This window comes from Trachurus trachurus, assembly GCF_905171665.1.
Source record: "Trachurus trachurus genome assembly, chromosome: 1".
Lineage (NCBI taxonomy): Eukaryota > Metazoa > Chordata > Actinopteri > Carangiformes > Carangidae > Trachurus > Trachurus trachurus.
In genome coordinates this window covers 18,683,328-18,700,949 of record NC_139891.1, presented here as the reverse complement: position 1 = coordinate 18,700,949, position 17,622 = coordinate 18,683,328, and the positions used below count along the sequence as shown (strand labels likewise).

At 40.8% G+C, this 17,622-nt stretch overlaps 1 protein-coding gene across 2 annotated transcripts in view; it reads left to right on the top strand.

The window, feature by feature from the left end:
- ndst3 (N-deacetylase/N-sulfotransferase (heparan glucosaminyl) 3) overlaps positions 1 to 15,077 on the top strand; it is a gene marked incomplete at its 5' end in the record, with an annotated part of 40,127 nt that extends 25,050 nt beyond the window's left edge. Inside the window, 9 exons of one of the 2 annotated variants that reach the window (XM_083975770.1) lie at positions 4,026 to 4,208; positions 5,127 to 5,223; positions 6,224 to 6,347; positions 6,950 to 7,124; positions 7,551 to 7,721; positions 8,484 to 8,593; positions 11,463 to 11,565; positions 13,253 to 13,363; positions 14,828 to 15,077. In XM_083975770.1, the coding sequence (XP_083831896.1) occupies positions 4,026 to 4,208; positions 5,127 to 5,223; positions 6,224 to 6,347; positions 6,950 to 7,124; positions 7,551 to 7,721; positions 8,484 to 8,593; positions 11,463 to 11,565; positions 13,253 to 13,363; positions 14,828 to 14,857 (1,104 nt within the window). In that variant the 3' untranslated portion in view covers positions 14,858 to 15,077. Of the gene's footprint in view, positions 1 to 4,025; positions 4,209 to 5,126; positions 5,224 to 6,223; positions 6,348 to 6,949; positions 7,125 to 7,550; positions 7,722 to 8,483; positions 8,594 to 11,462; positions 11,566 to 13,252; positions 13,364 to 14,822 lie in introns of both variants that reach the window. The other variant, XM_083975771.1, reaches the window with a different exon arrangement.
- Positions 15,078 to 17,622: the final 2,545 nt, after the last annotated feature.

The following is a 17,622-nucleotide window of genomic DNA, read 5'->3' as shown; positions in this document are numbered from 1 at the left end:
AATGTGAATCTTTCAACACTTCTTTTTGTCTCATTTTCACTCCTTCCTTCCGTCCCTTTCTTGGTAGTCCTGCTGATTGCTACTGAAGGCTTTGGCAGCTCATCAACACATACAGGCTCTCCAATGCACACATACACACACACGCTAACACACACACACACACACACACACACACACACACACACACACACACACACACACACACACACACACACACACACACACACACTTTTAGTTAAATACACACACAGACTCACAATAAGCTACAATGCAAACAGGAGGAGAAATTAGAAAGTGAGAGTGAAGCAATGAAAGATGGCAGAAAGGACAGGGCTGGTAGATGCTGACTGGAGCTGGCAAAATAAATCGAATAGAAATCATTTGCTATATTGACGTTCAGCTTTCAATTATCCACTGATGAGACAGAGACAGCGGAATGGACTGTGAGAAAGAAAGAGAGAAGAGAGCCAGTGTAAGGATGAAAATGGAGAGAGAAGACGATTGGGAGGGAGGGAGGAGGGAGGAATGAAAACAGGGAGTGGGGGGATTGTAGGCTTTTCTTTAGTAGTAATAACAATTCAATCAAGGGGAAATGTATGTGGAACTAAGTGGACTGTAATGGGAATCGGGCAGCTACAGCTACACATTGAAGAAGATGAAGCAGCAGGGAAGGCAGGGACAGACACAACGAGGTAGAAGATAGGGGATAATAGAAAGTATACTACCACTTAAACTTAAAGTGAACACAAAATGTGGTTTGTCAAGTAATTCAACACACTTAGCTGTTATTCTGACGGGAAATTATACCACAGAGTGCCACATTCAATTAAATTCCACATGGTGTAGGCAAAACATCCTTCTTAATTTCACAGTTAGTTTTATTTTATCAGCTTTTTCATATTCTTCGTATACGGTCAGGAAAAAAAACAAAAAAACGTATAATATATATTTATATTTTACTTATATTTAGTGTGTGTATTTTCTTTTAAGATTTTTGATTCCCCACTGGCAAAAATGCAAATGCAACAATTTCAAAAATACGATTTTTTGTACTCCATGTTAGACAAAAGCAACAATTTGTGATGATCCTTTTGCAATGTACTGCACAGACAGACAGACAGACAGACAGACAGACAGACAGACAGACAGACAGACAGAGAAGGCAGACAGACCCGTGGAAAAAAAAACATCCTCAACCGAAGGCCAGTAAAACAAGTAATTTCTTTAAAAATGTAATCATGTTCGAGGGGATTGAACATGTCACAAACTCAAATACATGACTGATGTTCTCTTAATCTTCCAAGACATGACATTTGTGTTTGTACGTGTGTGTCTGTGTGTCTGTGTGTTCATGTAGTGTATGGATTTTGAAGAACATCGCTCCCATGTTGGACTGACATGCTTCATCAGAGCATCTAGGTCAGCATGAGATTGTAGAGAGGAGGAGGGAAGAAAAAAAACATGAAGTGACTTTTTGAAGCAGACGAAAGAGTGAGAGCAAGACATTAAAAGCAAAGAAGAAGGAGGAGGAAATGAAGCTGCATAGGAGCAAAGAGGGCAAAAGACAAGGGACAAAGATAAAAAAAAAAAGAGGGAGGCTGTGATGGTGGATTTATTTCTCTTATTTAAACATTTCTCTCCCAGTCCAGTTCCAAGAATGATTGGAGCCCAATTCTGGTGTTAAATTATTAGCGCAATATTCTTTATTAAAGGCACATAGGGGATCCAAAGTAATCCAATATTCAGGGAATGAGACATGGCACTAGATGCTGAGAAAAGGTTTATATGGTTCAGTTAATTGAATCCTTAGCCACCGAAAGTGTTTGGGGCTTGCACAGAGTCTGGAGATTAACATTTCTCTCTTTTTGTTTTTTAATTCAGATTCACCTGCCAAGGTTACACTCTCATCTTCGCCTGTTAACCCACTCTGTGATTTTTTTCCCTCTTTCTTTTCTGCAATTACAAACACAAATCATCTTCCCACTCTGCCTTTGTTTAATTTGGCAGCCAGTGCTTAAGCTCCATAATGAATGTTTCCATGTTCAATAACACTCCGATTCTCTCTCTCAATCTCCCTCCCCCTCTCTCGTTTACTCTCTGTCTTTCATGCTAACACACCAGGAAAAAAAAGAAGAAAAAAAAACTTCACGCACATACAGCCTCACAGTGAGACATCAGTATTGAGTGGTTTAAAGGAAACATAAATCACTTTTTGATCACTTTGCCTGCTTTCAAAGACAAAGCACAAAACAACAGGAAAAGGGAAGAGGTCGAAGATTTCAACATAGTTTATAGTATCTTATTTACTCAGGTCAGATTTGTCGGTCTTTGCTTTATTTCACTACAAGCGCTTCTTATTTTGTAATATTCACATCAGACCCTATCTCCTCAGTCCCAACTGTGAATAGATGTTTCAAGTGAAACATTGTCAAATTTAATTTGACACTTCTCTAAGAGTAGCGCTTCAAGTTCTGCTTCGGTGCAACGGTTTTTACTGCCATGTATTTCTGTTGCTCCTGGTCGTGTGCTAGTTGATGCCTCGACAGTGGTTCCACATTGTTGCTCTAACATCAGCTAGATTGATATGAAGCAGGCATGGCTGGATGGTACGCTGCTGGTTTGCCGAGAGTGAGCACAAGATATGAAAGCAGTGGCAGATGCACACAATTGTGCTGGCATACACAAATGCAGGAACACATAAACAATTACGCTGACATGCACAGACACTCGCGTACACATAAAGAATCGCTCCGACATGCATATACCCCTGCTCCTCTCTGCTCTTTCAGTGCTGCTTTCTTTGTCACAAAGACACACACAAGTGGCAACACACATGTCTGTTCCTCTTTCTCCCTCCCACATTGTCACACACACACACACACACACACACACACACACACACACACACACACACACACACACACACACACACACACACACACACACACACACACACACACACACACACACACACACACACACACACACACTCCTCCCATCAGTATTCGGAGGCGATCAGTATTCTGAACAGCTTTCCAGGTTGGCCGGACGCTGATCCATCAAACCCCGACACTGTGTCGCTTTGTATCTACGGCAACCTTCAGCGTTAAAGAGAAGCACCGACAGTCCTCTGTCATCAGAAAATTCACAGCATTTTCTGTGTTCTCCCAAATACACTGACACACAGTCTCCCATGCACATGCAGACACACACATGCTCACATCCACCAAATAATTCATATCTTAATGGCTGGTGTTACCCTTTCATCCAGACTCTTCACGTTCCCAAGCTCCCTCCAATCACAAAAGAAAGTGTGTGTGTGTGTGTGTGTGTGTGTGTGTGTGTGTGTGTGTGTGTGTGTGTGTGTGTGTGTGTGTGTGTGTGTGTAGCACATTTGTCTGTAGCAGCTATCTTAGCTTGTCTCTTTGATCAGCCTATAAAAGCACCGAGGCGTAGACAGATAGCCTGGACCAACACTCTATCGCTCCTCCACTCCTTCCTAGTCTCTCCTTCTCCCTCACACACATTAAGCATCATGAACACACTCTGACACACTCTGAAACACTCTCCCCCCTTGTGTGTAGCTGCATCTCTCCCATCACCCAGTGGCTATGAGGAGTAATGTGATGGCCCCTCAACTTTATCTGTTACGAGTGGTGAATGCATCGGTTTCATCTGTTTTATCTGTTTTCTTCTTTTATACTTGAAACTGTATTAAAGTTAAATTACAATCTTACATAACAAAAGTGAGTGTGTCACTTTGCAAAGTGATGGTAAATGTTGATACCCGGTGGACAGCTGCTCTGTTTGTGACTTTAAAACCATCACATACTGAGAAATAATCTGTTTGCTTTCCTCTGCAGCCACAACAACAGTAATTAGATTTACTGCACTGCCTCCGTTTTTCACAAACATTGGAACTTGGGAAATAAGATTTTGACTTTATCACAATTTTGCACAATACAATAAGTATATATATTTTTCTCCCCCTTCCTTTCCCCCTCTACCCTGTTTCTCCACTCCAGATCAGTATATTCATGACCCACCTGTCTAACTATGGCAATGACCGACTGGGTCTGTACACATTTGTCCACCTGGCCTCCTTTCTTCACTCTTGGACAAACCTGAGGCTCCACACACTCCCTCCCCTGCAGCTCGCACACAAGTACTTCCAGCTTTTCCCTGAACAAAGGAACCCTCTCTGGCAGGTGTGTTTGTGTTGGTATTTGCCCACATGTATAGGCTGTACTGTGTTTCTGCAAGTCAGAAACAATACATTTTTTACTGAGCACTGGAATGCAGTAAGATATTTTCATTCTGTGGTCTGAAAATATTAACAAGATAAACTGATGTGTCTAATTCACATAAAGAAAAAAAAAGTATTTTGCATTAAATTACTAAATACTAAATGAAGTTCAAAGATGGATTTTTAACAAGCATTTACTATGATTTGCTACAGTAATTGTTTTTGGTAGTGATTTATGAATTATGTTACAAACGGCGAATGTATTGATGTGATGATTATTGTCACTTCACATACAAAGTATACTGCTGCTGAACAAGAAAAGTGATAAAAACAGTGTAATATTACAGAAATAAGCTATGTTGCACATGACTGCTGATTTAAGATGCTTGTGTGCAGACCTGAATACAACCACTAGGACTGACATAGTAGATTATAGACAGCAAAATCAGAATAAAACAGTTTCTCACAATTAAGTTATTAGTTATCTCAATATTATATTGAATTCATATAATATATTATTATTATTATTATCATTATTATCATTATTGTTGTTATTAATTATAAATAATAATAATGATAATGTTATGCTACTGTGGTTGTTGATGTGTTGCTTCATAAAAACTGAGTACACCAGATAAAATATAGACATACAGGTATATTATAATACTACGACCACACTGATGTAGTATAACAAAGTAATAATGATAGTAATCATTAATGTCTTGTGAGCCCATGTGGGCCGTGAGTGGTGGGATCCTTGCACACAATAACAAAGCCTCTATGCAGTCGTCTCATGTATTAAATCCTATGTGCACTAATTTTCTTTGTATGCTAACTTTACATTACTTTAAGCTCTGATTCTTTGTGTCTGCTCCTGTAGAATCCATGTGATGACAAACGACATAAAGACATCTGGTCTAAAGAGAAAACCTGTGACAGGTTACCCAAGTTCATGGTCATAGGACCACAGAAAACAGGTAAGCCACAAACTAACAGGCACATGTACATGCAACAAAAATGCTCTGTCTGTGTGCCCAGGTGTCTAGATACTCCACATCAGAGCCCACTCATTTAATCCCCCTCACTCCTCTGGTCCCGTCAGTGGGAGACTGAAAGGGAGGCTCTCACCTCCTGTCTTCCACCCACATACAATCTACTTTAGATGCACAGAGATACAGTACCAAGCTACCACACTTCTCCCTTTTCTTTTTCTTACATAGTCTCTGTTAGAGGGACAAAAAGAAGAGGAGATTATTACAGTAATAATCTTTAAACGCTATATTGCTCCTCAGTGTTGCCACCGTGTGATTTCAGGAATTCTGATTACTGGTGTTTTGTGTGAGAGGTGAGGAGAGTCCATAAGACTGCTAATTAACCAGGTGATAATTTTCTAAATGGGAGGAGGAGTCATTATTGCAACATTAGCAGCCAACAATTATGGTGAAATAATTTCTCATTTTATTGGAGGTTGTGTCACACAAATGGCAGAGATGTTGAAGCAAATGGGCAACATGGTGAGGGCGGATGTAACATGTAGGATGTGTGGGAGTAAGTGTTAGGGGAATGGGGCAACAAGACAGCTGCTGAGGGTGAAACAGAGGGCACAACCGCAGCCCCAGTGCTGATTGGTGTCAAATGGTTTTCAATCATTTGACAGGGAAGACTGTGATCATTGCACACACACACACACACACACACACACACACACACACACACTGTATTCTCAACATGATATAAATCTTGTGGAGGGAAAAGTCATCCAGAATGGATCAGTGGGTGACAGCTCCTAGCTCTCACACATACTGACACACACAGATACACACACACACACACACACACACACACACACACACACACACACACACACACACACACACACACACACACACACACACACACACACACACACACACCACTCTACTACTCTCTGCTGAGTTGAATTAACGAGCCAGTTATAAATTATGCCCTTTCTTCCAGGAACGACAGCACTTTATCTTTTCCTACTCATGCATCCCTCCATCTCCAGTAACTTCCCCAGTCCAAAGACTTATGAGGAGGTCCAGTTCTTCAACACCAACAACTACCACAAAGGGATTGACTGGTGAAAACACACACACACACACACAGTCACCTCTGTCTTTCATTCTTCTTTATGCCTTTTATTTGTCAGAACCTAGGGTAAAATGAAGGGGGGAAAAATATACAGTACATATACGTATATATTGTGGGGTTGTCACAGTCTGTCATGTGTCCTGCAGACGTCATTGATTCATTAAGCAGTTCAAAACAGTTTAACAGCGTCTTTTAAATGATCTTTTAAGCCCGGAAATGTAAGCCAACAGACATATGGCTGCCTAAATTGACCCATAAATGGGTTACTTAGCTGACAGAGACACAGCTGGTGCATTCTCCGAAGTCATCCAGAAAAGTCTTGTCACTGAAATTCTTCATTAAACACTGTTCAAATTATATCAAGTTTATTTTGAGGTCATTGTGGAAACAGAGATAAGAGGCTATAACTTTGTGACTTTAGAAGTTGTGTGTGACTTTGAAGAAAATGTGTAAGAACTGAGTCAATTTCCACTGCAGATGACTGAGTAGTGCAGTAATGATGCTGTGCGTCTTGTGTATGACGCATACTTTGTGAGTTTATGTGTGTGTATTTACATATCCTTTCACTTTGCTGTGCTTCCTTTGCCTCAGGTACATGGAGTTTTTCCCTGTGCCCTCTAATGTAAGCACGGACTTCCTGTTTGAGAAGAGTGCTAACTATTTCCCCTCAGAGGAGTCCCCGAGGCGAGCCGCTGCCCTGCTGCCCAAGGCCAAGATCATCACCCTGCTCATCAACCCCTCTGACAGGGCCTACAGCTGGTATCAGGTACATGCACACACACGCAGAATATATTAGATGCCGGTGTATGTATTATTTTTAACTCTCTACAGCTGCCTATGACATGTTTCATCTCTCTATTGATTGGGATTGAGTTATTTTCCAAGAATGTGTTTGGAGTCTTATTTCTCTATGCGAACAGGGAATTAATGAGCCTGATTTATCTATACATCTCACTATGGGAAATGTCACAAGAGCCTGAAACCTGAATAAGCCTCTTAGATTAATGAGACATGAATGTCAGCAACATGCCAGCTTAAATGTTATGTCGTCCTCCACAATATGAGGTCTCTTTCATGCGCGGTTTTGAATAATATCATTTAATGCTTAAGAGATTGAATGAGAACAATTTTACCATCAGAGTGAGTTCTTTGAAGCTCATCTGACTGTATCTTTTAACCCCCCCCCCCCCAGCATCAAAGAGCTCATGAGGACCACGCTGCCCTGAGGTTCACCTTCTATGATGTCATCAGTGCAAAACCGGGAGCACCAGCCGAGCTGCGCTCCCTACAGAACCGCTGTCTCATCCCCGGTCTATATTCCACGCACCTGGAGAGGTGGCTCACATACTACCCTGCCAACCAGGTAAGAACAGATACAAACATATACACAGATGATTACAATAGATTGCACTGTATGTATACATGTGCTTTTTTTGGTATTCACAGCATTAGAAAGGGACATGATAACTATGTGTTCACTCAGTCCCCGCTTTATGAGGTACTAAACAGAACCTAGAACTGTTCTGTGATAAAGTCTGCATTTATGATGTCCATAATGTTCAGTTACTGATGACACATTAGAGATGTGTTATTTCAATTTTATGATTTAGCAATGAGGTCATAGTGTGATGGACTCTATTATATTCAGAGGCATATCTTGTACTCTGCTCCCATCATGTACATACTAAATGGGGAGAACATATCTCTTTACTATATTGTAGTCCAGTACAACACGACTTTATTGATCATGATCTAATTGAATTTACACACGTCAACAAACATTAAACAAAAATGAATGGCAGAGGTGATGACCTGAATTGCAAGGGGTTGGGGTTTAAACTCCACAGAGTAAAATCTCTCTGCACAATTCCTGCTGAAACTAACTGCTAACTGCTCGGCCTGGCGGGGTAATACACCATAAAAAGTACTAGAATAAAGTGATATATTACATCTGCTGTCAGCGTCTGATTTCCAGCTTTTGTGGCGGTCATGTTGTTAAAGTGGATCAAGTGGGACTGAGGAGCCTGTCTCTCTGTTTTTATTTTCACCTGAATGGGGTGTAATAGACTAACCAGTCAGCTCGATGCAGTGGGCAGTGTTACAGTTTGAATGTATCTGTGTGTAGGTGATGATCATTGATGGCCATCAGCTGAGAACTGATCCTGCAGCGGTGATGGATGAAGTGCAGAAGTTCCTGGGCGTCACTCCTCATTTCAACTACTCCCAGGCCCTGACGTAAGTCTCTATCGCAGCAGCATGTCACTCTACTTCTCTCGCTCATTTTCTGTCTTCATTGTCTTTGATAGCCGGTGTCCCTGCGGTATGGGCACCTTTCACCTCATGCACACTCTAATAGAAATGATTGTCCAGATCCAAGCAGTGAGAGGACCCTAAAACCCAAATCTGTGTGAAGTCTGACATCTACTGGTGAAGAGAAAGGAACTGAACTGTTTCCCAGTCTGTGGTGCCAGGTGGTGTCACTCTCTAATAACACAACAGACAGTGACATCACCTGGCACCAAAGATCAGCCAATAGCAGATGGTCAGTTTGCTACAGTACTTGCTTTGAGCAATGAAAGGCTCGGCTTTGCACAGATTTATCTTTGAGGTGTTGTCAGTATTTTTTAGATAAGGGAAGGATAAGGAAAAGATAAATGACAGTAAAGGCAATTGTAAGTAAAGAAGACATGGCATTATTATGATTATTATTATTTAGACAAGGAATTACTTCACAAAGTCTTATTTATTCTGATTACAGTATCAAAATCTTAACTTAAATTTTAGACATTACTTTCAAGGAAGGAATAGTAGCATCTAATTACAGGTTGTGTATAATTATTTCATGCTTAAGTTCCCAAATGATACATGTATTATGTTACAGAGACATTCACATATATATATATAACAGTTTTTGTAATTACAATTTTATACCTTCTCTTGTCAAGACACAAAGTCTCAGCCTCCTGAGCCATTGGCCTGGGATCAAATCCCAACAGAGCGTCGACTGTCCTCTCACTTACACATCCTGCCTGTCTGTGTCACAGCTGTCTAAAACAAAAAATAAGAGAAGGTTAGAGCACTGCACAGTGTCAGTGCAGAGGAACTAAAACTGCAAAGACATCAGCGCCAGAGGAAAAATCACTAATGCAACTTTTATGAACTCTACTTATTCTTTATTCTCACACATCAGGCAAAAAACACATACGTGTCTGTAGAGTGAAAGTTACACAAACAGAGCACATTCTTATCCCAAGATTTACCCCAAGAATAAAGGCGGACATCAATTTACTTTAAACATTAGATATAATACACTAGTGGATTCAGATTTTATGTGTAATACATTAAAAGGGAATATGCACATCAACCAAATTCTTTCTTTTCTTTTCTTTTTTTTGAGAATTACTTTTTGCTTCTTAATAGTCTGTTTCAACTCATTCTCCATTAGAGATGTTGCATGTGACCTTTTTGGAGAAGTCGTATAGTATTTATTTCTCAAGCACCACTCATCAGAATGCAATCTGCCTGCAAGCCCTCAAATCTCCAGACAGGGACATCTAGAATTTGCGACTCCGATTGGGACAGAGAGCGCCTCTGTCTTGAATCACGAGCCCACATGCATACAAATAATTTGTAAAGAGATGCATTTTGACAGAATAATAAGGAGGCTGTGCATGTGTGTGGGTGTGCATGTGGTGTGCGGTTGTGAGTTTCGGGTGAAGAAAGAGTTACACAAAAGTTTAATCTTTCTTTTCTCCTTCTCATTCCTTGGACGTCGCACCAGTCTGACAGATCCTCATCACTGGAGCCTATTTATTTAATCCCCCCCTCTCCTTTCGTCCTCCTGTCCTGTCAGAGAAGGAGAACCACTTAGCTCTTTTTTTCTCCACTTTTATTCACCCACTGATGCATGCAGATAAAGAACAGTATTTGCATCTTCTCACATCCATATTAACCCAAATGGCAGCTTATGGATATCTTGGTATCTTTGTTTGTTTTGCTACTGCAAAAGGTGCTTAAATATGTGCATATTACCCCGATCAACGTTTCACATAATAAGTAATAGAACATTATGCATGCATACTGTATATATCCATATAAGTCTATGTTCATGCATATATAATGCATAATATCTATAGGTACACATGTATGTGTTTGCTTTCCTGTTGATATTGGGTGACTGTTATTGCTTTGAGTGTCACCCATCGTCTCCCACTCACATAACATGCTGCCTTGTTAGTCAGTCATGGATTTAAACTCAGTCTCAGGAACAATTATTTCCCAGTTATTACTCTTCTTCTTTCAGGCTAATATATTTTTTCTCTACCATAAACCAAGAAAGACTTGATTATGAAACATAATGTATAATTTATTTTTATATTATGTCCATATAGAAATAGAATATAGCACATGAATAAAAATGAAAATAAGTATGCATAATGTAGTATAATCACAGAAAAAGAGCAGTGACATGTGACAGTGCTCTGGGTTTCCCCTTCACCCACCACTGCTCTTAGAGGGAGAAAATGACATCTTATAAAAAGGAAAAAAATATGCCTTCATTCATTGGCATAAAGAATCCAATTCCAGGCTCTGGACTAGTTGGACAGTTGCTTTCCTTGGGGTGTCTTCACACACAATGAACTCAAACCAATAACATTTTAAAATTAGGGTTGCATAGACTGGAGTAAAGAAAACAAACTACGGTCTATGAGTATTTAATCTCACTTCAAGGATTACTGTACGGACACAGAAATAAACTGTACTAATGTGTGCCCTCATTGTGGGTCTGCGTTGAGATAAAGAAAGGCAGCACAACAGAGGGAAAGGACAAGGAGAATGAGGAAAGACAGAGAAAAAGACGGATGAAAAAGGACAATGTGACGGTCAGAGAGACACCGATAGTAAAAGAGTAAGAGGCAGACGAAGAGTGTTGAATGCACAGTGACATTTATGTTTGGTTTAAGACGGCCCACTTTTCCTGGCCTAATTTTCAAAAGAAGAAATGCTGCCTTCCAAATATTACGACCAGCACTGTACTGAGTACTACTTTTTTATGTTGTCACTGTCTTTCTGAATGTATTTTCCGCTTTTTCTCCTCCGTCAGGTTTGACCCTCAGAAGGGCTTTTGGTGCCAGCTCCTTGAGGGAGGAAAGACAAAATGTTTGGGAAAGAGCAAAGGGAGGAAGTATCCTCCTATGGATCCTGAGGTAAACTTACACATTTTAATTAAAACAGATATATATGCACTGAAAAAAATGGATATATGCATAAGACGAAATGTATGAGAAGCAGACAAACAACAACGAAAACAGCAGCAGCCTGACTGACAGTGACAGTGCCCACAGTCCCCTCCATCGCAGTGGCAAAATTTCCCACAGGACTCAGCATTGGGGTGGAAACTGTCAGCCAATCAGATCCAGCCAGAAAGTTACAACCTAATTATGAGGACTCAATAGTGACAGAACACCCATGAGAAAGAGAACGGGGGGATACGAACGGAGGGAGGGGGGGAAAGGTAGAAGGAGATAATCCAATCCATAAATCTTTGTCCTGGCTGCTGATTCCACGGAGGAGATAGCAGACCAGCAGACAATGAATCACACATTTGCTCTCACATGAAGACAAACACACACACATCTACAAATTGTCCTCCCTCATGTGCTCACACATGGCTAATGGCAGTGTCACCTGTAATTAAACCACGTTTGAGTTTCCACCAGGGGGACAGAAGGCGACAACAGACAAGGAGGGAGGAGAACACCAGGGAAGAAAGAGAGAGAGGGGAGATGAGGGATGCACACAGGGTGGGAGAGATATAATAGAGCTCATGCATCCTTCATGTAATTTTCTTTCCTCCCTCTAACCTCCCGTTCCTCGTTTGTAACACACAGCACCTGAAGTCCTATTGAGGAGCAGTATTCTAAAGATGGTGGCACATTAATAATCCCCTCTATTTCTTGTTTTCCTCCCACTCAATGCTGTCTCTCTTATTGTATCTTTAAAATATCCCTCCTTCTAACTGTTTTTCTCCATGCCATTAATTTCAATCCTTAACACACGTCACCACCCATAAAATGCACCAAATGGGCCTCACTGACACCAACACCTGCACACACTGCCCAGCCACAATAGATAACTACCCCCATGCACTTCGGTACTGCCCCCCCCCCCCCCCCCCCCCCCCCCCCCCCCCCAGTGAGACGGTTTTGGTCGGAGGTCATAGGAGAGCTATCCAAGATCCTCAGCCTCAGCATCCCAATCCACCCCACCATAGCCTTACTTGGTGACCTCTCTCATTTACCAATCCCAGAACATCATCAAACATTCATCCTCATCTCCACAACTATGGCCAAAAAAATAATACTACTCAATTGGAAAGACAGAACAAAACTTTTATTACAACATTGGTGCAATCTGCTAACTAAACATTCAAATTTGGAAAAACTTACATTCACCATGAAAGACAATATCACCCACTACAATAAAACCTGGTCACTATTCTACAATTTGTCCAGAGCTGATTCCTCGAAACACTACCTCACATCATTCATTGTTCTGTAACCGCCCTTCGTCCCATACAGTTTTGTACATGTCTAACTGTCTGTGTACCTGTCTTGTAATGTGTGTTTAAATGTGCATCATTAAAAAATAAATAAATAAATAAAAATGTCAATCCTTCCCTTCTTGCACAATACTCATGCCTTTTCCTCCAGCTGGCTTTCTCCCATGCCTCCTTATCCTTACTGCCTAATTCTCACTCACCGACTTTCACTCTTTCTACAGTATGTTTGTTTTTTGTTTTTTCTCTCATTCCTTCTCCCTCTATCCCCCATCTATGTCATGGTAATCATGCTTCCACTTCTTCTAACCCTAATTCTTTCCTTCTCTCTTCAGGCACGTGCATATCTCTCCAGATACTACAGGGAGCACAACGTGGAGCTGTCAAAGCTTCTGCATCGCCTCGGACAGCCCCTTCCCTCCTGGCTAAGAGAGGAGCTGCAGAAGGTCAGCGGCTTTAAACTCTCTGACACTCATCTCACTAGCTCAGTAGCATGGAACTGCAAGTTAAAATCTCTAAACTTATTTTCAGCAGTGCATTGAATTGGATTGAAAAGTGGAAGTATGTCCTTAAAGTCCCTGGAAGCAGCTCTTTATACCATTACATTTTCATTCCTAAATAAACAAACAATTAAAGTTAAAGTATAGAGACTAAAAAAAACATAGTTATTATTTATTAAGATGCTGACTAATCTGCTTCGTCAGGACTGTGTGGGTGTGGTTAGATTGGATTTGATCAGCAGTGCAGGCAACATCAGCAAACAGCCCCTTGATTCATTAAATTTTGATGCAATTTCTGATTGGTGCAGGGAAATATATGACATTACCTTTTTTAGCAAATGTAATTTAGGGACACATCACACAAAGCAACCCGCAGAAGCAAATTGTGAGGATTGTGCGTCAATGGATGATGTAACATACAAAAGAAACACAAATATTGCAGTTTAACAAATATTTCTGAACTTGATTAAATCCTGCCAAGGGTTTAAAAAAAAGCTGTAGGACTTTCCTAAAAAACTAAATATAGACTTATACAAAAGAAATGCTGCTTAATCATCACCTATGAGCTTCTACTCATCACCACCCTGCCTGTATTTTGATGTTTTGGTGTAGTTGGGACGTTTCTGGGCAAGGTGTCAGTGTGTTTTCCCCAGCCAATGACAGCGCAGGTGAAATTGGGCATGCAAAGCCATGGGATTGTCTAAAACATAGCGACTAGACGGCGTCAACTCGGGAGAAATGGTCGGATACACACACTTACCAGCAAAGAGGGCTATTCCGTGACATGTAGGAGGGCCGCCACGGTGAGGACAGAAGCCTGGGTGGAGCCATATGCCGTCCTACTCGTTCTGACACAACCCTCGAGGCTCTTGTTACCAACAATGGCCAGGTATGGGCCTGGTGCTCCAGCACCTCATTTGGGCTGTATTTTGTTTTTCTTTGCTGGTAAGTGTGCATCTGCCATTTCTCCGGGCTTGGCGCCGACTAGTTGCTTTCTTGGTGCTAATAGCAAATATTCAAACAAGAACTTTGAAGGCCGAAGTCGAGATGGGTTCCATGTGAACAGCAGTTGAACATGGGTCAACTAGCTGTCAGGGGCAGGGGGCGTGCGCAGTTGATCCCGAGAGGAGGGGCCCAATTTGAATGTTGTGTTTACAAACTGCAACGTACAAACCTACAGACTCTACCTTTAACAATGCCGTCTTGTGCCGTTGAGTCACTTGACAAGTCTGCTTAGGTTTTCCTGTCCATTCACAGCCACACCATGTTTTTTTTCTTATTTTCACAGTTGGCATTTGAATCAATAAGTGAGCAAAATGTAATTAAATCCCCCCCCCTCTCTCTCTTCTCCACCCTCTCTGCTATTCCCTCTCTCTCCCCTTCCTCTCTCCACCTCTTTCTTAAGGTTAGATAACCTTTGTATCCATGCGCCAGGGTTAAAGGTCAAGGGGTCAAAATCCAGGAAGTGACCAAGAGCACCTGACCTTCAGATGCACTGCCTGTGGCCTTTTAGTGAACCCTGAGGTGAAGGTGAGGACAGGGTGCCTTGTTTCTCCTAAAGACTGTGACACTGCCGAAGGGAGCAGAAGTCATGGACGTGCAAGGGAGCTCTGCGGGCTGAAACCGAACTCTTGGATGGATGGATGGATGGATGGATGGATGGATGGATGGATGGATGGATGGATGGATGGATGGATGGATGGATGGATGGATGGATGGATGGATGGATGGATGGATGGATGGATGGATGGATGGATGGATGGATGGATGGATGGATGGATGGATGGATGGATGGATGCAAGTATTGATTTAAGGGGACTCGGACAGCTCTGAGGATAGCCGGACTAAAAAGGAAGAACCCCATTATAAAGACTGATGAGAACTGTAGGAGACAAGGAGCGTTTGGCAAGTCTTTGATGCCTAAACCCTGTTCTGAACTGTGGTGAACTCTCGCACAGACCTGCAGTGACTTTGATGGTTTTTTCTTTTTGTTTTATTTTCACCTTTTATTTATGATGCCAGAACAGCGCTGGTCAGCTGTGCGTGGTTCCCATAGAAATGACTTTGCACTAAGTTCTGTTCCATGTATCTCCAAGACAAAAAATGCACCCTATGTGGTTTTATTTTACTTTTTTATGTTTTTTTTTGTCACACTGAGAGAAACTAAGCAGGGAGGATGAGTGCATAGACTCAGGGTGAGTGACAAGCTGATGCTTCCCATGATAGGTTCTCATTGTTTTGTTTTGTGAGGGTTTTTTTTAAGTGAAGCTAGTTTCTGGTAGATCTGGTAGCCTTGTTCACCCCCAGAGATGTCATTTTGAGGCTTTCACTGGAGAGAGTGTACTGGAAATGAGTCACTGAACCAAGATGCATTGCCTGCTCATTATTTTCCTGTGACAAGCCATGCAGAAGAATGCCGTGTCCATTTAGCAGAGCATGAGCGCTGATGATTTCAGAGCTAAAAACTGAGGAGACAAGAGTTAGTAGTGGGAAGAAAACCGACCAAACTGAGCCTAATGGATGGGACATTACATTTTATGACTCTTAAAGTAGCTACTGTACCTGCTTATGTTTTGTCATTGTTTCATTTAAGTCTCATCCTTTTATTTCCTTTTTAATACCTGTGGCCAACATTGTTTAGCTTCAATTTGAATGCAACCCCCCCTCCCCCCTCCTAAATGTCAAACACAGAAACCAAAATTAAAGAAATGGATATGAAAAAACTGTGTAAGTTGTGCAAGTGTATGTTCTTTTTTCTGAAATGAGGCGACACACATCAACTGCACAGTGAAGTGAAGTTTGTCACCCCTAGTCTTAGGTCTGTAAGTATGAAATAAATCATGTTTTCATGTTTTCTATTTACAGCATTTGTGCCAGTCAGCAACTGCTTCAATCACCATTAACTCACCAACAATATAATAATGTTATGTCAAAACACAATGCTTTTAACAAAAACAGCATAGAGCTGTCACCATGGCAACTAAGTGCATTGCCTCAAGTACATAAATGTACATAAATACAACTTTGATGTACCTGTAAGTACTCTTTACTTCTATCCTACTACAACTCGTAGGCAATGGAACTTCTATATACAGTATTGTACTTTTGCATTTTCAGATTGTACATTAGCCTATTAATGCATTGGATAAGACTTTATTGATGTCTGGGCAGGAATTCATAGGCTGCCTAGCACTTTAAAGAGCAACTTAAATTAGCCTCATGTTCTCCAGCTGCAGCATTGATGTGATTTTATAATGATAAATCAGTAATTATAATCCACCAATATAATAACATGAAACACTGTGGTACTTATAGTTAGGTAAAGGTTTGAGTGTTACTTGTAAAAGGAACATTATGGTGTTTTTTGTTGTTCTTTTTTACTTTTAACTAAGAGTGTACACCTGCAACACAGGTATGCATCACATTAGACTATAAGATGCAGACATTTGTTTTTGTAATTACCAGGAATTTATTAAAATATTAGCTAAACTTTTGGGAACCACAGTGTGACACACACTTGATGCATTAGACCAGGATGCATACACATGATGTTTCAGAAAAAAGTAATAGATTACAAAACTATGAACTTGTTCACCTTTTTTTAAGACTGTTTTAGATCCAATTAGAGTCTAGAAGATATATAACTTTGGAAGTTGACAGACACAAAAAAAGAACAGTGTGGTAATAATATCAGCCAAGTCGGTTCGTATTTGTTCATATGCTGTTATGCTGTTTTTTTTAATTCTCAACATACAACATAGAAGATTTGTAATAAATAAACCTTTAACAGATGGAAGACTTTGAGATGACCAAAGCAATTACATTCAACTTTAAGCCATGAAGTCATTAAAAAGACGCAGTCGGACTGACAGACTAATTAATGCCTTGAGAGTTTAACACAACTGTTCAAAAAAGTCTGCAGGATCAAAATTGAAGAGAGTATGAGGAGGGAATTCATACATCTTTTTTCATTCAAACAGTCATTGTTAGCAAGGCAGGAGTGGAAGATGAATCAACAGAATGTGGAAGACGAAAATACAATTGTCTGTTTCCACTCTGAGAAGTCTTAGAATGCAATATCAATCCCTATAAATCATTATCTGTAGGCCTACCTATAGGCGTAGCTGCCCACTGTGTTTCTAACAATTCACTGAGGAAAGGAAATAGATCATCATCATTTGGTGACTTATTTACAGTATTTTTAA